This window comes from Maylandia zebra, linkage group LG18 (assembly GCF_041146795.1).
Source record: "Maylandia zebra isolate NMK-2024a linkage group LG18, Mzebra_GT3a, whole genome shotgun sequence".
Lineage (NCBI taxonomy): Eukaryota > Metazoa > Chordata > Actinopteri > Cichliformes > Cichlidae > Maylandia > Maylandia zebra.
In genome coordinates, this window is record NC_135184.1 from 5,471,570 (window position 1) to 5,493,673 (window position 22,104).

A 22,104-nucleotide genomic window follows, 5' to 3' on the forward strand; every position below is an offset into this window, starting at 1 on the left:
GGTCAGCAGCGACTGCTTCAGCTTCGTCCCAGGCAATGTCGACAGTTCTCAGGTCGTCCATAAATGTTCGACGCCATGTGGTCTTTGGTCGGCCTTGCTTTCGCTTGCCAGTTCGTGGACGCCATGTCATGGCAATCTTAGCTTTACTTTACTATGTATAAAAAAACAAACAAAAACCCCCCAAAATCTTTCTCAGCTGTCTTTGCATGTAAGGTGGCGTATGCCCTGGATAGGTGTCCAGGCTATAGAACATTTAGACATTTCAACTAAATATTCCAATCACAGGCCAAATGAGGGTATTGTGAAAATGGGGTAGGGTTACTTTGACTAAGGTAAGGCCCCAGTTCCACAGGCATAGAGACCAGGCTTAAAATGTATTGGTTACATAGTAAGGTACAATGCAGTCAGGCACAGCTTTGGCAGCGTTTCCAGTTTGTGTACTTTGAATGGCATCAGTCATGTTTGAACCTATAGTAACGCAACAAGAGATCCTTTCTTTCAGTAAACACAGTGTACTAGGCTTTTGTTGTCAAAGGGAGGATGGATGTTATGCAAACTTAAGCTGCATTAAATGAGCTCCTATATAAACAGTAGCTTGATTGATAACATACAAATGCAAATATAGTTGTCACCTGACTCTGCAGCTGAACCTGTTGGAGACCGATCCAGAGCTGAGTGAATCTGGCTGTATGATAATCATGTGATTTGATTTCAACAATATGAAGAGGCTGCGGGACATAAATGAAGGTTAAACAAGTTAACTTGTGTTATCCACAATCAAACAAGACCGTCCTGATAAGTTTCAACCTTTGAACAGTTTGTATCTTTGAACTGTGATTGACTGGCCACCAGAAATTCAGAGAAAACGACATACAGAGACCGTGTTGAAAATGTTGATGTCAGGAACAAACCGAAATTACAAGGCCAGTAAATGTAGCTTGTGAAAATAGTTGAAAAATTAAAGGGAAACGTCATCCCACGACTCCAATCACACAGAAAATGTCTAAAGCAAGTCCTGTTTTTCAATTCTACAATGTTAGTGTCACAGTCTGCGAGGCAGGAGGAGCAGACACAGGCAAGGAGACGGGACTGAACTGGAACAAAGACCGAGTTTTTATTTGGCTGGTAACAAGAGATACACATGAAACTGTGAAGACTATGAAAAACAAAGAAGCTATGACAACAATGTCTTTAAACTATGACATTTAACTATGACATGCGCTATGATCTTAAACTATGACTAGACGTGGAAACACAGATGTTCTGACAAAGACAGAATAAAACACAGACTAAATACACACCAGGACTGATCAGGGGAAGTGGAAACACACAAGGAAACAGCTGACACAAATGCACATAATGACACACAGTGGAGTTGTAAAGCTAAGCACACTGACCAAGGGAAACACAGGACCTTTACAAAATAAAATAGAAAACATAGACAAGACAATACCAGCTTAACAGATTTGGCAACTAGACAGGAACCCAAACACAGACAGTGATAAATAATGGCCGAGCTCATCCTCAACTAAAACCGAAATAAGAATCACACAAATTATAATCACAAATCGAACATAAGACAAATACAAACTACACTCAGATAGCCGAGTCAGAGACCCAGCCTGTGACAGTTAGATGGTACAGCTCCAGACCAAATAACTGAGTAACGAACGATACACTCGTACAGGACGCCATGATTTATTAGCAGGATGAAGGCAGGGTTGTGCATCACTTTCAGGCTGTTAACCTGCAGGAAGACAAAACTTCACTGAAACTTCAGCAGCTTCAGCATCATTAGTAAAGACAGATTTAAATATGTGTAATATCACACTGTGTCATAAACTGTAATACTGATGCTGCATTCAGGGACCATGGGACAGATGGATTAGAAAAGTTACCTGTTGAAAAAGATCATAGAACACTTTATTGCTGCTGAAAACAGAAGGAAATGATGTAAAAATCGTGTTTATTATAAAACCCTGACCTAGAGCGGCTGAGTGAATGTGGTCTGGACTCTGTGGAGGAGAGTCATGGTTTCAGAGACGCTGTAGAAGGACAAAATACCTGCTCTGTGATCCAGGTACACTCCTACTCTGGAGGAACGAGGACCTGAGACAGCTCTGGTCTTTGGCCCTGGTTGTGTGAGTAAAGCCTCCACTTCAGTGATTGCTAATGAAATAAACTTTTTTACTTGTGGTGCTTTTTTAAAAGACGCTTATAAAACAGTTGGAACAAATTGATTAAAATAGCAACCCTGTTTTGAGCCCCTTGCTGCTCCTGATGTGGATGATTAGGTTTTGCTGTTTGTTTTGTGAATTGAATAAATAATTTGGGGTTTCATCAAACACAAGAAAACAATAAATAAGAGAATACAGTCACTTCATGTACTACACATACGATGTGTTTATTTTTATTCTTATTTATTACCAGTTCTACTGTCTTAGTCTGTGATGCTTCTTCATGGTTCGAGCTCCAACAGAAGCTGAGTTTCAACCCTGTTTTGAGCCCCTTGCTGCTCTTGCTGTGGAGGTTTTGCTGTTTCTTTTGTGATTTGTGTTTTTTGGAGGACTTGGGTATTGCCCTTAAGGTGGACTAGAGTAGCTGCCTTGGCAGAGGTTTGCACTCTCAGAGTGCTTCCTGTTGACACTGGTCTGCTCTGGTGGCATCCTGTCCACTCATATCTTATCTTCCCACTAAAGAGCCATTTCAAATAAATGAATCTTCTTATATGGTACAGTACAGTTCAGCTGTGGGTGTGGCAGCCTGCTATTGAATGTACAAGACTTATCCGTAGGTTACGGCATGACATTGAAAACAATATAAATACATATGTACGAGCTAAAGCTGTTGCTCTCAGTCCCTCTCAGACCGAGCGTTCTCTATTGTGGCCCCGAAGGTTCGGGATGATCTTCCTCTTCACATTAGGCCGTCTATATCAATGGTGGTAAATCTCATTAAAACTCATTTTTATTTGCTGGCCTTTGACTCAGTCGGTAACTGGAACTGTTATTTTATTGTTATTTATGTACAGTATTTGTTATTTTTATTGTACTTTTTATATTTCTGCTGTACAGCACTTTGGTCGGCCATGTGTTGTTTTTAAGGTGCTGTATGAATAAATTATGGTATGTATGGGGTTACTTGAGTTCATATATGTATTTAACAATACAGCTACAATACAGTAAAAAGCATAAACTTTAAATGGCCTTCTGTCAGGGTTCCTGGGTCGCTGACAGAGTGTTTTCTGTTTATGTTTGGTTCCTTTTTCACCTGTTCATATTTCCTGCTTGTCTGTGCCTCCTGTCCACATGCATTATGTTCTAGTTCTCTTCCTGTGTGTCATCAGTTCAATCACGTTCAGCTGTGTATTCCCTTGTTGTGTCATTGTTGATGTTGCCGTTACGGTCGTGCGTGTTTTCAGTTTGGTGTTCGTTCATGTTCTGTTCATCCATTCTCAATAATAAACAGCCTTCAGTTCATCACTCATCCACGAGTCCTGCGTTTGGGTCCTCTTTTCCTTCCCTCCACACCATGAAGCCTGACACCTTCAGTACTGAACCCTGATTTAACCCTTATGACCTCACCGGGCATTTTTATTCATTTACTTGAACTTTTTTGTTGTTTCCTTGTCTGTGTTACAGCTTGTTGGATGAATTATTTCCAGGAAATCTACTTTTAAGTCAAATTTTTGAAATGTAGTGCTTTTTACCCTTACATGTCATCCATACAGTTGATGCATTTTGCATGCTTTTGATTCTTTGTCATAAAATCCTCATACAACAATATGTGTTTTTTTTTTTTTTTTTTTTTTTTAGCTTTTTTTTCATAAATGACCTAATCAGCTTGACCCCTTTTCCAAAATGATCTAACATTGAATTATTTTCAGGATTTCAATCATTTTAATGCCAGTTTAAATATTTAAATTATTAAGAATTTATTCAAACCAACACAAAAAAACTAAATATTTTTCATGCAATAAATAGTTCACGGATGTCACATGATTACATTATTATTTTTTGTGTCATGCAAAGTACATCCATGGACAAAAATGTGCATGAACAAAATCTGTTCATTTTCTCATATGAATATAATCTCATATAAATCGTATTCCCTGATTATGAAACGGTTTCAGTTCACTCTTAAACTTTATTTTTTTGTGGGAGATCCTAGAATCAAGACAAAGGACTGTGACATTCTTTTAATTATTAAAACCTTCAATTTGTTTGTCAGCTTAGACAACAAAATCATAAGTATTTGGTGTGCTAAACATAAATATAATTCTCTATCCTTTCTTTATATACTGATACAAAAAACTGTGTGAACATTTCTTTAAAGGGGGTCTGCCCACGTCTCTGTTCTTGAAAGTGGAATAGAAACAACAAGATAAAAATACATCAATACAAATATTCATTTACACATTTGGAGCACAGAGATGTTTCCATTTTCATGTAAAAAATAATTTTACAAATTAAAAACATTATGAGGGATGATAGTCTCCATGGCTAAACAGACAAAGGAATAATCTCCAGAGAATAAACTGCAAAACATCAGGAGAACAACTGGAAATTTTGAGGTACCACCCACAATGTTGACTGACAGCTGATCTCTGTGCAGAACAGAAATGGCGCAACAATGATGGAGAAAACATTAAATGCAGATTTATATGAATATGAAATTCTATTATAATTTACAGAATTTAGCGCTTATTACACCAGAGTAAAGCCAGAGTCCAGCATAGAGCGGCTGAGTGAATGTGGTCTGGACTCTGTGGAGGAGAGTCATGGTTTCAGAGACGCTGTAGAAGGACAAAATACCTGCTCTGTGATCCAGGTACACTCCTACTCTGGAGGAACGAGGACCTGAGACAGGAGTTTGGATGTTGTTGTACCAAAATGTATAACTGTTTTTGTAATAATTGAATGCCCAAGAATTTTCATTACGTCCCAATTTGCACTCATTACCCCACCCTGCTCTACCGATATCCTTGTAAGCGACTGCGACATGAATTCCTCTCCCTCTCCACTCCACCTCCCAGTAACAACGTCCAGTCAGACTCTCTCTACTCAGGACCTGACACCAATAAGTGAATTTGTCTGGATGATGGTAATAACACTGTTGTTCATTCATTACTGTTACTTTTCTGTTCCCCTCTGACAATAACAGACATTTGTGTGCTGTGTTTGGATCCAGTGTGATTTCACATGAATACTTTAAGAACTCAGCTCTGGTCTTTGGTTCTGGCTCCACTTCAGTGACTGTCAGTGAGATGTTTGTCCATTCCTCTCTCAGAATGTCCTGTAGTTTATCTCTGACCTCTGACACAGCTGCTGTCACATCCTCAAAGTAGCTCAGAGGACGGATATTGATGCTGGATGAGTCTGTAGACTCACTGAGTGCTGACAGTGAGGGGTAGTTGTGTAGAAACTGGATGTGATCCTCTGTGTGTGAGAGCTGCTTCAGCTCAGCATCTTTCCTCTTCAGCTCAGTGATCTCCTGCTCCAGCTTCTCCTGAAGCTCTTTGACTCGACTCACTTCAGTTTCCTGCTGGGATCTGATCTGCTGCTTCACATCAGAGCTTCTTTTCTGGATGAGATGGATCAGCTCAGTGAAGATCTTCTCACTGTGCTCCACTGTTTGATCAGCAGACTGATTGATGGCCTCCACCTCTTGTTGAAGCAGCTTCACATCTTTCTCTCTGTCCTGGATTCTCTGCTGGATGTTTTGTCGACTCACCTCCAGCTCTCTCTGCCTCTCAGTCCTTTCTGCTGCAGCTGAGACTGTGTCGTGGCCTTTATGTTCATCCACAGAGCAGAGATAACAGATACTCTGCTGATCAGTACGGCAGAACATCTTCATCACCTCATCATGACGAGAGCAGATGTTCTCCTGGAGCTTCTTGGAGGGCTCCACCAGCTTGTGTTTCATTAATGCAGCCACATCATAATGAGGCTGAAGGTGTTTCTCACAGTAAGATGCCAGACAGAATAAACAGGACTTGAAGGCTTTCATTTGTCTCCCAGTGCAGACATCACAGGCCACATCTTCAGGTCCAACATAGCAGTGATCAGCAGGAGCAGCTTGGAGTCCAGTCTTCTTCAGCTCCTCCACTAAATCTGCTAACATGGTGTTTTTCACCAGTGCAGGTCTCGGTGTGAAGGGGTGTCTGCACTGAGGGCACCTACAGTTTTCCTTCTGATCCTCTTCATCCCAGTGGGTTTTAATACAGTTCATGCAGTAGTTGTGTCCACAGGGAATAGTCACCGGATTCTTCAGTAAATCCAGACAGATTGAACAGCAGAACCTTTCTTGCTGTGCCATTTCACCTTGCAGTGTCTAATTGTCAGAAACAAGGAAAGTAGTTGCTCACCACAGACATGCTGGTTACACCCATCGAGGAACTAGAAAACATGTGAACAAGGAAATTTATGCACCACCGAAGTGGGCGGAGTCAACAGTGGTTTTTCCAGGAACAGGAGTTTCTGAAGAGGCAGGACATGTTTGGCAAGTACAGCCATACAAACCTGTCACAGTAGAGAGGACATAAATGCAAGACAGATCTGTTAAGAAACAAAACGCGAGCCTTCATTGGCTGAAGAAAGACAGAAGAATCCCCTAAAAGGACATTAGAATCACACAAAACAGGAGGGAGAGGAACGTGAAACAAACAGGTTAAAGAACGGACGCTGTGATAACCACAAAAAAGAAAACCACACAATGATGCAGACAGTTTTTTTTTAAAGCTTAGAAAATCAAAATCATAAGTCAAAGAATAGAACATTTGGAGTTTAATCAAACACAAGAAAACAATAAATAAGAGAATACAGTCACTTCATGCACTACACCTACAGCATGTGTTTATTTTTATTCTTATTTATTCATATTTATTACCAGTTCTAATGTCTTAGTCTGTGATGCTCCTTCATGGTTCGAGCTCCAACAGAAGCTGAGTTTCAACCCTGTTTTGAGCCCCTTGCTGCTCTTGCTGTGGAGGTTTTGCTGTTTCTTTTGTGATTCGTTTTTTTTGGGGGGGATTTACTCATTTGTCTCGCCCATCCTGGTAAGTGAGCCAGTACAGATAAAAAAAGAGTTGTGTGTTCCCCTTAAGGTGGACTAGACTTTTTTGTCCTTTTTTATGTTTATGCATTGATGTGTTTGCTTCTTACGGGCTGCAGTGAAACTAATTAGGTGTAAAAATCAAGAACAAAGTTTGTTCTCTTCACTTATTGTGCTTTTAACCTGTTACAGTGCAGTGAAATTGTTCTCAGCCTGCTGTTGAGATTGCGGAACAACTGGGTATTGCTTTGTTTGTCATGAGCTGATTAATTCATGTGAAACAAAGATTGTTTTTTTTTCCCATTAATCTTCATTGAACAGAAGCTTTTTGGTGTAACCTGTCCTGGGTACTAACATATGTTGTTACTGCAAGCAACAAAGTGCCTAAAGCTACAGTTTTAAAAGCCTTCTTTGCCAAGTTGTCTGTCATTTGTATGCACAACACTGATTCTTTCCTTGAGTTGCGTGTTTTTTTTATGCTTGAAGGATTATCAGGTCAATGTTAAGCAGCTTAAAAGTGTGTGTGGGGACTATAAAACACTATCACAAACCCTTCAGAATTATTGCTGAAGGACATTAAATTTTTTTTAGAAAGTCTGGATCCTGGAAAGCAAAATATAAACAAATGAAGGGTGACTCAAAGCTTTTACACAGCACTGCAAGTCTTGTAAAAGATTTTTATTATTGAATATATAAACCAATTTTTCCACACTGGTAGAAACAACATTATTCTGGCATTGTCATCCTCTACTTAACACATTGTTCACACGTATATGTTCTTGTAGGAATACACATTGGGGCATTCCACATACTGAAGACTTGATTAGCTGTAAACACGTGCTTTCAAGTTTTAAGAAAATCAAATCAAATAATAATAGATAATAACTTTATGTATCTACAGCTGGTTCCTACACCACAGGAATGAGGTCTAGGAACAAATTACTCTGTATCAAAGGTGGTATTCTAGATCTTTTAGGACAATATCGTGATTTAATGTGTGAAACAGAATTCAATTATTAGTTGGTCAAAAGTCAATGATGTTGCAGTTTTACACTTGCATCATTGAATCTATCCTCACCTCCTCCATCACCATCTGCTATGCTGCCCATGGACAAAGGCTGGCTGCAGTGCGTCATCCACTAAGGAGAAGGTGATTGGCTGCCCGTACAAGATCACCTGAGACAGGCAAGGAAGAGTGCTGCTGACTCTTCCCACTCCGGACATGAACTGTTTGTCTCCTCAGGGTCCATCAGAACTAACAGCTCAGAGCATAACAGCAGTTTCTTTCACCAGGCTGCTGGACTATTAAACACCCCCCCCCCACAACTTTGCACATCATCTTCTATTTATTCTCCCTCGCTCCCATTTATGGCCTTTTCATGCATTTTAATTTCTGTTATAATATCTGTGCATATGACTCACTCATATCACTGTGACTCCAGGACAAATTGCTTGTTTGTGTGTAAACCAATTCTGATTCTGAGCTATGGTTTCCCGTCCTTAACATAGATGGCCTCCTTCACTCTGCTTTGCAAAGAGCCTGTCCTTTGTGATTTTACAATATGAGTATTGTTGTCCTCAAAGCAGCTGAGGAGGAGGAACGGGCACTGCGTCAAGTTATTTTAGTTAGTTAATGCAGGTAGTTTGAAAGTTCTTAGATCGTTAGTAGAGATGTAGAGAAACCAACACCGCGAGAAGATCTGTGACTTCACTTATGCATTAAGCTTTTCTTTGGTAATAAATATCCTGATTTATCAAACTTACCCAGAAAGACTTGTTGGTAGGAGTTTATTTTGTTGCTTATAATGACTAACTGCCTGTCAGACACTCACACTCATTGTTTCTTTCCGTGTTTATTTATATGCTCAGCGTCAGTCACAATGCACAATAGCTGGAAAAACCAGTATGTAAAAAAAAGTAAAAGTTCTCTACGAGTCATAGGGCTGATCATTTTCTTATTTAAAAAAGTACACGTAGTGTGCGGTATAGTGCCATAGTTACTTAACTTATGAAGCCTAGTTTACTTTTGAATAAACAATTTCTGACAGATTAGAAATTCAGGGTTCAGGGTTTAGTATATGTGTTCGTTACCATGTTGATGTTGAGCCTAAACACAGACAAGGCCACTAATTATGTGTTATAGATGATTCCTTTAAGATTTATATTTAACTGTAAAACATTATTTATAGTAAATGTTGTTATTCTCTGAAAAACATCAGCAGGTGAAGCAGTCGGTATATTAGGTGACAAAAAACTGGGAAGGGTTAAAGGCAAGACTTCACTGAGCAACAAATGATTGTCACCTGTTTACCATCAAGCCGATCATTAACAGGAAGCAGCAGGTGCAAAGAAAAAAATCATGGGCCGTAATGGAAAGCTCAAACTGTCACTACCTTATTAACTACTTATCTAGTATAATTTCTGCATTTCTGCATTATTATTACTATTTTTTTCACACTTTGTACTGCACTGTGTTTTAATCTCACACCTGGAGTGTGAGACAGTCTCGGGATTAAACCACGACAGGCCAAAGATTAAATCGTTGGGTGTGGCACAACAATGTGTTGAAAAAGAAAGTAACGTTTGCCAACAAATTTATGGTTTAAATATTTAATTCCGACAATTAACTATAGTAAAGTATAGTCATCTATCAATTGAGCTTGAAATGTTTCCCTTCATTTGTTTATAATAATGTTTAATAAAATATACAAATTAAGAATTGTGTAATTTTATACTAAAAATGATAATAATAGCATATAGTGATAATTTGCAGTCAATATATGACACCGTTGTCCATGAATCTGTAGATATAATTACACAGTTATTACACAAGGTTTGATCGTTACTGTGAGCTACAGTGGGGATGAAAGACAATCCTGGCAAAAGCCTCATTTAATACTGTAGCTTGTGTTTAAGTGTTTAATAAATCAGATGAACACACATTCAGATTTTTAATTATTTTTTACATGTGGAAACTGCACGTGAGTCTAACGTTCTGGGTGAAAAAGTGCACAATAGAAGTGAAGAATATAACATGGCATGGTGGAGTGGGTGGGTGTGTTTATCATGTCCTCCTCCCTCAGTCCCAACTGGGCACTGCAGAGCCTGGTTCTGCTGGAGGTTTCTTTGCTTTAAAAGGGAGTTTTTATTTCCACTGTTGCCAAAGTGCTCCAAACTTCATCTTCCTGCACTTGTGTGAGTTCCCAGCTCCTCTGTTAGCAGGATGAAGGCGCCCTCTTGTGTTGACCTCAGTTCACAGACTTTAGTTGTCAACCTGCAGGAAGATGTGTAAAAACTAAATGTCATAAAACACTTTTGAACTAACTTAAAAAAAAATCATAACCCCCAAAACCCAAACTGTCTATGTCACGGTTAGCCAGGCAACCATGTGGAGAGAAGAGGCACTGACAACAGCGCAGCTGTGAGTGAATTTATTTAAAGTGAAAGGCAAAATCCAAACAAAGTCTTAGACAGACAGAACCTGAACTGGGATAAACTAACTAAAAGAACATGAGTAAGGTAGTAAACGTTATGAAAACCTGAACCCCGGGAACGAAGAGCCTGAGACACAGAAGCAGAGCACTGAAAATAATACTGAAAACCAAAACCAAAAATCAATAATAGTACAAAACTCAAAACACTGGGTGGCAGACGCAGGACTGTGACAGTCTTAACAAACAACCCCAAAACAAACAAAAACTGTTTGTTTTGTTTGACTGACAGCTGATCTCTGTGGTGTTGAGAAATGCCACAACCAGCATGGAGAGAAAAAACAATAACGATATATTATAGATTAAAAAGCAGAACAATATGAAAGATTTTGATCTATTTCAGTTTAATAAAACTAGCAGAATCTCCATGAGTGCAAACATCCGGATATGTGATTTCAGAATCCAACAGGGATTCAAGCATGTCACCATTGTATAAAAGTAAAATACAACAATATTAGACAATACCAAAATACTTCATTCTACTTGAGTTTAATGAACTCAGCAGTGTCTCCAAAATTGCAGTAAAGCCAAAGTCCAGCATAGAGCGGCTGAGTGAATGTGGTCTGGACTCTGTGGAGGAGAGTCATGGTTTCAGAGACGCTGTAGAAGGACAAAATACCTGCTCTGTGATCCAGGTACACTCCTACTCTGGAGGAACGAGGACCTGAGACAGGAGTTTGGATGTTGTTGTACCACAATTTATAACGGTTTTGATAACAATTTAATGCCCAAGATTTGTCATTATGTCCAAATTTAGATTCATTCCCACAATCTTCTCTGATAATATTCTTATACGAAACTACTACATAACCTCCTCTCCCTCTCCACTCCACCTCCCAGTAACAACGTCCAGTCAGACTCTCTCTACTCAGGACCTGATATCGTACAGTGAATCTGTCTGGATGATCAGAATAAGACTGTTGTTGATTCATTAATGTTGTTTTTCTGTTCCCCTCTGATAATAACAGCTGTTTGTTTGCTGTGTTTGGATCCAGTGTGATTTCACATGAATATTTTAAGAATCCAGCTCTGGTCTTTGGCTCTGGTGTATCCGACAGTAAAACATCCACTTCAGTGACTGTCAGTGAGATGTTTGTCCATTCCTCTCTCAGAATGTCCTGTAGTTTATCTCTGACCTCTGACACAGCTGCTGTCACATCCTCAAAGTATCTCAGAGGACGGATATTGATGCTGGATGAGTCTGTAGACTCACTGAGTGCTGACAGTGAGGGGTAGTTGTGTAGAAACTGGATGTGATCCTCTGTGTGTGAGAGCTGCTTCAATAGCTGCTTCAGCTCAGCATCTTTCCTCTTCAGCTCAGTGATCTCCTGCTCCAGCTTCTCCTCAAGCTCTTTGACTCGACTCACTTCAGTTTCCTGCTGGGATCTGATCTGCTGCTTCACATCAGAGCTTCTTTTCTGGATGAGATGGATCAGCTCAGTGAAGATCTTCTCACTGTGCTCCACTGTTTGATCAGCAGACTGATTGATGGCCTCCACATCCTGTTGAAGCAGCTTCACATCTTTCTCTCTGTCCTGGATTCTCTGCTGGATGTTTTGTCGACTCACCTCCAGCTCTCTCTGCCTCTCAGTCCTTTCTGCTGCAGCTGAGACTGTGTCGTGGCCTTTATGTTCATCCATAGAGCAGAGATAACAGATAATCTGCTGATCAGTACGGCAGAACATTTTCTTCACCTCATCATGACGAGAGCAGATGTTGTCCTGGAGCTTCTTGGATGGTTCCATTAGCTTGTGTTTCTTTAATGGAACCACATCATAATGAGGCTGAAGGTGTTCCTTACAGAAAGATGCCAGACAGAATAAACAGGACTTGAAGGCTTTGATTTTTCTTCCAGTGCAGACATCACAGGCCACATCTTCAGGTCCAGCATAGCAGTGATCAGCAGGAGCAGCTTGGAGTCCAGTCTTCTTCAGCTCCTCCACTAATTCTGCTAACATGGTGTTTTTCATCAGGGCAGGCCTCGGTGTGAAAGTCTGTCTGCACTGAGGGCAGCTGTAGATTTTCTTCTTTTCCTCTCCATCCCAGTGGATTTTAATACAGTTCATGCAGTAGTTGTGTCCACAGGGAATAGTCACCGGATCCTTCAGTAGATCCAAACAGACTGAACAGCAGAATTTTATTTGATCCATTTGATTCATGTGCTGTGCCGTTTCACCGTCTCTCAGTGACTGTCAGACAGTTTGACTTTCTCTGAACAGAAACAACCTCTGTGCTCTGAAGGGAAACAGATCTCTGCTCTTGTTCACCTCCTACAGGAAATGAGGCTCACCAGCAACTGCATTTACACCATGTTGTTTAGACCCATCCTGATACAGACACATCTGTGAAGGGAGGCGCTAAAAATATCTTGGCAGAGTGACAATGAGTTGTTTATAAGAGCCAGGGTATGGCTGCAGTTCTATTGTGCAGTCACAGACACACTCTGTTCTATCCAAAGTTTTGTAGAATTCAAAATGTTATTTGAGTTTTCCGATCTCCTTGCTGTGCAGCTTTGCCCTCACTGACTGACACTTTCTGAATTCCGTAGCAAAAAAAAATTGCTACTCGTGTTCACATCTTAAAGGAAATGAGACTTACTGCACATACACCATAAATTTTAGATACACCCTAATACAGATTGGTCCGTAAATGGTAGGTACCACAAGTCATAAAATCACGAGGCACTGTTTTCAGGGTGTGTTATGTTTGCATTACAGTGTGCTGTAACAACTGCGACCTAGTTAATCTTTGATAGATGGACCTGGAGATTTGACATTTGGAATGTAACAACCAGGGACTTTGTATTTGTTACGTTTTTAAAATCTTTATCAAAATTAATGAAGCTATAATGAATTAAGGTCACACTTTAAATTTTAAATCGTTTCAATGTTAGTTCCTTCCTGCACTTTGTGAATGAGACACGGCTCCTGTTGACCTCTTACACAAAATGAGGCTCTTTAGCAACTATGTAAACACCATGCATTTTCAATACAGGCTTAAATGAACTTGTCTGTAAAGGGAATGTAACAAAGAGTCATAAAGAGCTTTATCTGTGACAGGCAGGGTGTGCTATGTTTTCTTTATGTCATGCAATAACAACAGTGACCTAGTTACACTTTGGTTGTTGGACTTGTTGGAGCTGTAACATTCAGCAAGCAACACCAGGGGATTTTTTAAAAAAATATTTTTTAAAACCTAAGCAAAAACATTGCGTTTCAATGAATAAAGACCAAACTTTATATTTAGAAACATCTTCATCCAAGTTCTTTCCCACACTTTGAGAATGACGCATGGGCACAACTGTACAGTCACACTGTAACAAATCAAACTCATTTTTAGATGAGAAGACTGTATGAGAAGCATTACACCAGATATTTGATATGTATTTTGTTTATTTAACACAAATCTAAACTTTGATGTCGTCATGGTCCTGGGTCATTAGACCCAGTGTTTGTGTTTAATATTGGTATCATCTGCTGCTTCACATCAGAGCTTCTTTTCTGGATGAGATGGATCAGCTCAGTGAAGATCTTCTCACTGTGCTCCACTGTTTGATCAGCAGACTGATTGATGGCCTCCACCTCCTGTTTCTCACAGTAAGAGATCAAAAATGCCAGACAGGACTTGAAGGCTTTGATTTTTCTTCCAGTGCAGACATCACAGGCCACATCTTCAGGTCCAGCATAGCAGTGATCAGCAGGAGCAGCTTGGAGTCCAGTCTTCTTCAGCTCCTCCACTAAATCTGCTAACATGGTGCTTTTCATCAGGACAGGCCTCGCTGTGAAAGTCTGTCTGCACTGAGGGCAGCTGTAGATTTTCTTCTTTTCCTCTTCATCCCAGAAGCTTTTAATACAGTTCATGGAGTAGCTGTGTCCACAGGGAATAGTCACCGGATGCTTCAGTTCTTCAAGATCTCTGCTCTTGTTCACCTCCTACAGGAAATGCTGTTTAGACCCATCCTGATCAAACACATCTGTGAAGGGAGGCTCTAAAGAATGATTCTGACAGAGATACAAATGGCATTTAAGGAAGGCAATGTTTGTGTTTGTCTGATGTGTTTGTGTGATTTGCAGGAGCATGCAGCAATACGTTTGACCCAGTTAAACTTTGATACAGTGGGATGCAAAAGTTTGGGCAACCTTGTTAATAGTCATTATTTTTCTGTATAAATCGTTGGTTGTTACAATAAAAAACATCAGTTAAATATATCATATAGGAGACACACACAGTGATATTTGAGAAGTGAAATGAAGTTTAATGGATTTACAGAAAGTGTGCAATAAATGTTTAAACAAAGTCAGGCAGGTGCATAAATTTGGGCACTGTTGTCATTTTATTGATTCCAAAACCTTTAGAACTAATTATTGGAGCTCAAATTGGCTTAGTAAGCTCAGTGACCCCTGACCTACATTTACAGGTGAATCCAATAATGAGAAAGAGTATTTAAGGGGGGCAAACTGTAAGTTTCCCTCTTTTAATTTTCTCTGAAGAGTAGCAACATGGGGGTCTCAAAACAACTCTCCAATGACCTGAAGACAAAGACTGTTCATCATCATGGTTTAGGGGAAGGACACAGAAAGTTGTCTCAGAGATTTAAGCTGTCCGTTTCCACAGTTAGGAACATACTGAGAAAATGAAAGACCACAGGCTCAGTTCAAGTTAAGGCTCGAAGTGGCAGACCAAGACAAATCTCGGATAGACAGAAGCGACGATTGGTGAGAACATTCCGAGTCAACACACAGACCAGCACCAAAGACCTACAACATCATCTTGCAGCAGATGGAGTCACTGTGCATCGTTCAACCATTTCAGGCACTTTACACAAGGAGATGCTGTATGCAAGAGTGATGCAGAGGAAGCCTTTGCTCCGCCCACAGCACAAACAGAGCCGATTGAGGTTTGCTAAAGCACATTTGGACAAGCCAGCTTCATTCTGGAATAAGGTGCTGTGGGCTGATCAAACTAAAAATGAGCTATTTGGGCATAACAAGGGATGTTATGTATGGAGGAAAAAGAACACAGCAGTCCAAGAAAAACACCTGCTACCTACAGTAAAATATGGTGGTGGCTCCATCATGCTGTGGGGCTGCGTGGCCAGTGCAGGGACTGGGAATCTTGTCAAAGTTGAGGGACACATGGATTCCACTCAGTATCAGCAGATCCTGGAGACCAATATCCAGGAATCAGTGACAAAGCTGGATTTTTCAACAAGACAACGACCCGAACCACTACTCAAAATCCACTAAGGCTTTCATGCAGAGGAACAAGTACAACGTTCTGGAATGGCCATCTCAGTCCCCAGACCTGAAAATTACTGAAAATCTGGGGTGTGAGTTAAAGAGAGCTGTCCATGCTCGGAAGCCATCAAACCTGAATGAACTAGAGATGTTTAGTAAAGAGGAATGGTCCAAAATACCTTTCAACCACAATCCAGACTCTCATTGGAACCTACAGGAAGCGTTTAGAGGCTGTAATTTCTGCAAAAAATGTGGTGTCCAAATTTATGCACCTGCCTGATTTTGTTTAAACATTTATTGCACACTTTCTGTAAATCCAATAAACTTCATTTCACTTTTCAAATATCACTGTGTGTGTCTCCTATATGATATATTTAACTGATGTTTTTTATTGTAACATCCAACGATTTATACAGGAAAATAATGACTATTAACAAGGTTGCCCAAACTTTTGCATCCTACTGTAATTTTACACAAAACACCAGTTTGTTTAAATTATTTAAAATGTTCAGCAAACTTCTATCTTCTATCTAATGAATAAAAATGCATTGTGTGATCCTCTTGCACTGAATCTGTGAGACACTGTAAGATGAGCCCTCGGTTGTCATAAATCCAGTCCCACATCCATGACAACGAGATGTCCTCGATGTGGCATCATGCGGGCAAAAAAAACACAAAGCACAAATAACATCACATGATGAGGCCTGTGGGTGTTTTAAACTGCTGGGAAGTGATGAAAGAACAGCACTTATTGCCCTCCTCCTCTACAGAGCGATAGTTTCTCTACTTGAACACAAATGGCCTCCTTCCTTTTGTCAAACAGCCTGTCTGTTTCTCAGGATCTGTACATTGTCCTCAACACCGTATAACAACTTACTTATTCTGGATTGAGAGTCCAGACAGTCAGAAAAATGGAGGGATTTAAAGAGGAGACTTTAAAGTCTTTAAACTTAAAGAGGAGACTTTCTTGATTTTCAGTAGCCGAATGACTGAATTAAATTCACAAAGTATCTTTAAGTTAAAAAAACTGGCTCACTATAAAGTGCCGAACCACAAAAAACAGAACAATAAAGACAAGCGTCTTTAAAGATGACTCAAAAACAGTTGTAGGAGCAGTTTTATGAACCATGTTCTGTTAATATACTGACTGACCAGCAGCAACACTCTGACTCAGTGTTTCCATCTGTGTTTATTTCCATCTTTACATGAGAAACATCACCTGAACAGTGAGAGTGATAACTTCAGTTAAACAAAAGTACTTATATTGTGTGGTATACTATGATACTAACTTATTGTAAACATATACTGCTTAAGAGCAACACAGCAAATCAAAGAGTCACAACTATAAACATCCAATGATGAAACACACGTGATGCATTTAAAATTTAATTGTAAAATTTGAGGACACAAACCAGAAACAAAAGCAAAGAGTTAAAAGAAGACATTTGAAAATGAAAACAAGACGTCACTGAGCAACAACCTGACAGAACGAGAGACAACAGTTTACTATCAGAACTGAGGCTGATCATTAACAGGGAGCAGCAGGTAACAAGGTCATCAGCAGTGGAGGAAAGTACGAAAGTAATACTCAGCTTCATATTTGAAGATACTCGAGTATCTTAGCTGCAGGTCTGGAACAATTTACATACGAAGTCATATTAAAAACATGAAAAGCTCCAATAACTCCAAGTAGGAACAAAGACATTTAAAGTTATCAAATGATCCACAGAGATTATATAACCGTACAAAACACGAAAAGAAAATCTGGCATCAGAACTGTTTTAAATTTCCTCTCATCCATTTGTTTCTCTTTGCAAACCCACTGAAAATCTAACTCTACATAAAGCAGATCAAACCACTGAGACACAAATTAAATTGCTGCTTCCACTTGGATGCATCAGTTTCAGGACTCTAATAACATCATATATAAAAATATAGCAGATTCAGGCATTATTTTACTGCCGTGAGTAAATCTACTTTGTACTTTACTCTGTTTTACATAATAAGTCTAAACAGCATTTCCTAAACTCTTCAGCTACCAAAAAAACAAAACAAAGACTGAAAGGTCATAGGTGATGATGATGATGGTGTGGAGGAGGAGGTGAAATAAAAAGTCACTGTTGTCATAGAATACTGTGTCTCTAGATACTTGCAAGTCTTGAATACCACTTCTTATTCTTGAAATGTAACAATGATGATAAAAAGAAAAAAAATAATCTTGCAGGTCGTCTCATTTATGCTCTGAGCTCAATGAACTCTGCAGTGGCTCTGTGATATCCACTGAACCAAAGTCCAGCATAGAGCGGCTGATTGAATGCGGTCTGAACTCTGTGGAGGAGAGTCATGCTTTCAGAGACGCTGTAGAAAGCCAGGACACCTGCACTGTGATCCAGGTACACTCCGAGCCGGGACGTCCACGGGCCCGAGACGGCTGTTTTCACGCTGTTGTGTATGAATTTGTAGCTGCTGCTGCAATTACACTCCAGCGCCCAGGACTTGTCGTTGAATCCAAACGCGCACTCGTTCATGGACCCCTCTCTGCTGATATCTTTGTATGCCAGCGCCACTGTGACTCTCTTCCTGCACCACTCCACCTCCCAGTAACGACGGCCGGTCAGGCTCTGGTTACTCAGGACCTGCCTCCACCTAATGAATCTGTCCGGGTGAGTAGGATAAGACTGCTCCTCTCTCATTAATGTCGCTCTCCTGTTCCCCTCTGATAATGACAGCTGTGTGTTTACGGTGTTGGGATCCAGCGTGATTTGGAATGAATATTTTAAGAAGTCAGCTCTGGTCTTTGGCTCTGTTTGTGGGTTTACATCAACCACGGGTGAAACATCCACCCAGGTGTCCCTCAGGATGTCCTGTACTTTAGCTCTGAGCTTGGACACAGCTGCTGTCACCTCCCCAAAGAAGCTCAGAGGAAGGATTTTGGTTCTGGGTAACTCTGTAGGTGGATGAGTGAATGAAGGAAGGCGATGCAGAAACTGGTTGTGATCCTCTGTGTGTGAGAGCTCCTCCAGTTCAGCGTCTTTCCTTTTCAGGTCAGTGATCTCCTGCTCCAGCTCCTGCTGAAGCTCTTTGATTCGATTCTGTTCGGCTTTCTGCAGGGATCTGATCCGATACATCACATCAAAGCTTCTTTTTTTGATCTGCTGGGTGAGTTGATCAAAAACGCTCCTGCTCTCCTTCAGGGCTTTATCTGCAGAGAGATTGATTTTCTCCACCTCCAGCTTAAGCAGCTTCACGTCCTTTTGTCTGGTCTCGATTCTCTGCTTGATTTTTTGCCTGCTTGACCCCAGCTCGGTCTGACTGTCACCGTTCATTCCCACATTAAGTCCACTGTTCTTCAGCTCCTCCACCAACTCTTCTAACGTGGTGTTTGCTGCCAGGTCAGGCCGCGCTGTGAAGGACTTCCCGCACTTTGGGCAGCTGTAGGTGGCATTCCTGTCCTCCTTATCCCAGTGGGAATTAATGCAGTTGGTACAGTAGCTGTGACCACAGGAAACAGTCACCGGATCCTTTAACAAATCCAAACAGATCAAACAACAGGTCTTTTTATCCAGAAGGACGCCTTTCTCTGCCATTTCTCCCCGTAAGTGTGGACAGAAACACGTGTGTGCGCTCCGATTCAAACCAAACCCTCCTCCTCTGGTTTCTGTTTAGCCGCAGATCTGCGTTTGAATGGAACCTTTCAGCTCACGCAGTCACGCGCTGGTTACACCCATCCTCACACTTGTAGATCGGCGACGGGGAGAGCGTGAAGACGAGCATGCGCAGAGCATGCGCAGTTAGAGCGGGAACGGGTTGTCTTAAAGTGGCAGTTTCATTTGAAGATAAAATGAAAATAGAATTCACATCGTGAAAAGAGATGTTTAATTTATTTTTTACTGTAAAACTGAAATATTAAAAAAAGGCTGACGGAGGAAGAGGAAAGACAAATGATTTTAAAGTTATAAAATCAGAATCATCTTTATTACCATGTATGTGCCAAAAACCTGTGACAAAGTTGGCCTGTCTGTCAGAACTCTGGCAGTTTTTCAGCCAACAGGCCCTTAGACGGGCAGCCCAATCATCAACGACCCCTCTCACATTCTTCACCCCGCATTTCAGCGGCTCCTCTCTGAGCGAAGCCTCCGCTGCATTTCCTGCAGGACCGAGAGGAGGAGAGCCACCCTGCTTTTTAACTCCAGCCGATAAGACGATTTCCCACACCAGAAACATAAACTACACTACACTCTTTTTGTGCTGCTGACACTTTACTCACGTTTAGTCACTCAGTTATTTATTCAGCTATTCAGTCACTTTAATTTTAAAACTGTGTAATTTTAAAACTGTGTATACTGTATATTCTGTGTATTTATTATCTCACTCTTATTGCCTGTATCTGCCCTGCCCTTATCTTCAACGCCATGCTGCTCTGTTGTATCTTAATTGCCCCTTGGGGATAAATAAAGTCTTTCTGATTCTGCGCACACATCCAAGGAAATGGGTTCTGTTTCTTTGCTTTTCAGTAAACTTATCAGAAAAAACGAACAGACAGCAACAACATGTATAACATATTTATGTGTACAAAGATACTGGAATAAATAATGGAGTAAATAAGGGATGGATAACTGGTTATTATGAATACAGAACTTGAGAATATAACTTGATGACATACATATATATCTGCTTAAGTGTTTGACCAGTAAGCATCCTGCCGGGGGTCTGGTAGTGGGGGCTGTGATGTCCTACAGGGCGACAGGTCTGTAGTCATTTAACTCAGTGACAGAGGGTTTTTTTTTTTTTTTAGACCGCGATGATTGTGGAGTGCTTGAAGCAGGAGGGGACTTCACACAGGTCCAGGGATCTGCTGAAGATCTGTGTGATGATGGGAGCCAGCTGGTCAGCTCAGACTTTGGGGCAGGAGGGTGACTCACTGTCTGTTACCTGTGTTTTGTCTGCTGAAGAGTTACCTCACATCTTCTTCACAGTGTAGATGGTGAGTCAGTAAGGAGGGGTGGGTGGTGGTGGGAAGTGGTGTGTGATGTGGTTGGAGAGGGTGAGGGGTGTGAAGATGTGATCGTTAAACCTGCAGGAAAACATTCAGGTCTTTGACCAGTTGATTGTTCTCCCTGGTGTGGGGGGATGGTCTCCTGTGGTTGGTGATATCCTGCAGTCCTCTCCACATTGATGCAGGGTCGTTACCTGAAAACTTGGCGCAGAAACTGATGGAAGATGTTACAGCACCGGTGAGATCATCAGGTCTGTAGCTGTGGCCTCAAAAACACTCCAGTCTGTGCTGTCAAAGCACTAATGAATTTACATTGGTTGTTAAAGGGAAAGATTAAATATATGAAAAATAGAAAAACTGGAAATTCTGTTTATGTGACACTTTTAAAAGCATAGAGAAAATAAAGAGAGTACAAAATAAGCACATAAAGTGTACGTGTCCTCTTTAGGAACATGAAAGTGATCTTTTTGTCAGAACACACATTAACAAACTGTAGACCCACCAGATGAGACCCTGAAACTCCAATGATGCTGATGGATGTGGCCCTCTGACCTCACACACTAATTTGTTCATGAAGACAGAGGTGTGGTTATTTTTCACCACTGTTGTAGATGAAAGCTTTTTAAATGTTTATCATATTTTCTTGGTTAGAAAAGACCAGAGAATGACATAAAACACGAGTTCAAAATATGCTGCTGGAGGTCAAAGAGTCCTTAAGTCTCATGGGTGATAAATTTTAACAAGTCCTGGTTTTAAATTTGGAGTTTCATTATTATTATTATTTTGTGTCTGAGTCACTTTTTATGGAGGCTTCTGTCCAAAGTGAAATGTCTGAGGGCTGAAGCTCTTCTTCACTGCACAAAAGTGCATCAGAGTCAACATCTGGTAAGAAATGAGACACAGCAGCTGATCGAATCATTTCATGTTGAGATCTTCAGACAAAATGATCATGAATACAAATAAATGACAGCAGCCTCCAGCTGCTCTGTCGTCACCATTACTGTTTCATGATGTAGTTGTTCTGCTGAAACTGACCTATTTTTCTCTTGTTATGAAGAGTAATACTGTGGTTTTAAATGTGGCCCATATGGTGCATTTACAAAGCTGTTGATTTTTTTTCGTTCAAGAGGAATAAAAGGCTTGGATCTGTAACTTTATTTAGCAAAGTTAGAGAGCCAAGCTAAATGAAAGAGTTTGACTCAGCCAGTCACATTTTTAACAGGTGCTATGAAAATGTTAACGTCAGGAATAAAGTGAAATTACAGGGACCAGAAAAGGTGTGGAAAAAAAGACGTGTATTATTGCAATCACCCCCAGAGAGGCGCTG

The 22,104-nt window shown here is 40.5% G+C and overlaps 3 protein-coding genes across 3 annotated transcripts; all 3 read right to left on the reverse strand.

Moving 5' to 3' along the window:
• Positions 1-4,094: 4,094 nt before the first annotated feature.
• LOC101481265 (tripartite motif-containing protein 16-like) lies at positions 4,095-6,398 on the reverse strand. Its single transcript, XM_076877054.1, has one exon. The coding sequence runs from the start codon at positions 6,316-6,318 to the stop codon at positions 4,681-4,683; it is 1,638 nt and encodes a 545-aa protein (XP_076733169.1). The 5' UTR covers positions 6,319-6,398; the 3' UTR covers positions 4,095-4,680.
• Positions 6,399-9,991: 3,593 nt separating this feature from the next.
• Positions 9,992-12,882, reverse strand: LOC112429758 (tripartite motif-containing protein 16-like). Its single transcript, XM_024800762.2, has one exon. It carries the CDS (start codon positions 12,701-12,703, stop codon positions 11,024-11,026), a length of 1,680 nt encoding a protein of 559 aa, XP_024656530.2. The 5' UTR covers positions 12,704-12,882; the 3' UTR covers positions 9,992-11,023.
• Positions 12,883-17,154: 4,272 nt separating this feature from the next.
• Positions 17,155-19,512, reverse strand: LOC143413624 (tripartite motif-containing protein 16-like). The gene has a single exon (XM_076876899.1). The coding sequence runs from the start codon at positions 19,366-19,368 to the stop codon at positions 18,016-18,018; it is 1,353 nt and encodes a 450-aa protein (XP_076733014.1). The 5' UTR covers positions 19,369-19,512; the 3' UTR covers positions 17,155-18,015.
• Positions 19,513-22,104: the final 2,592 nt, after the last annotated feature.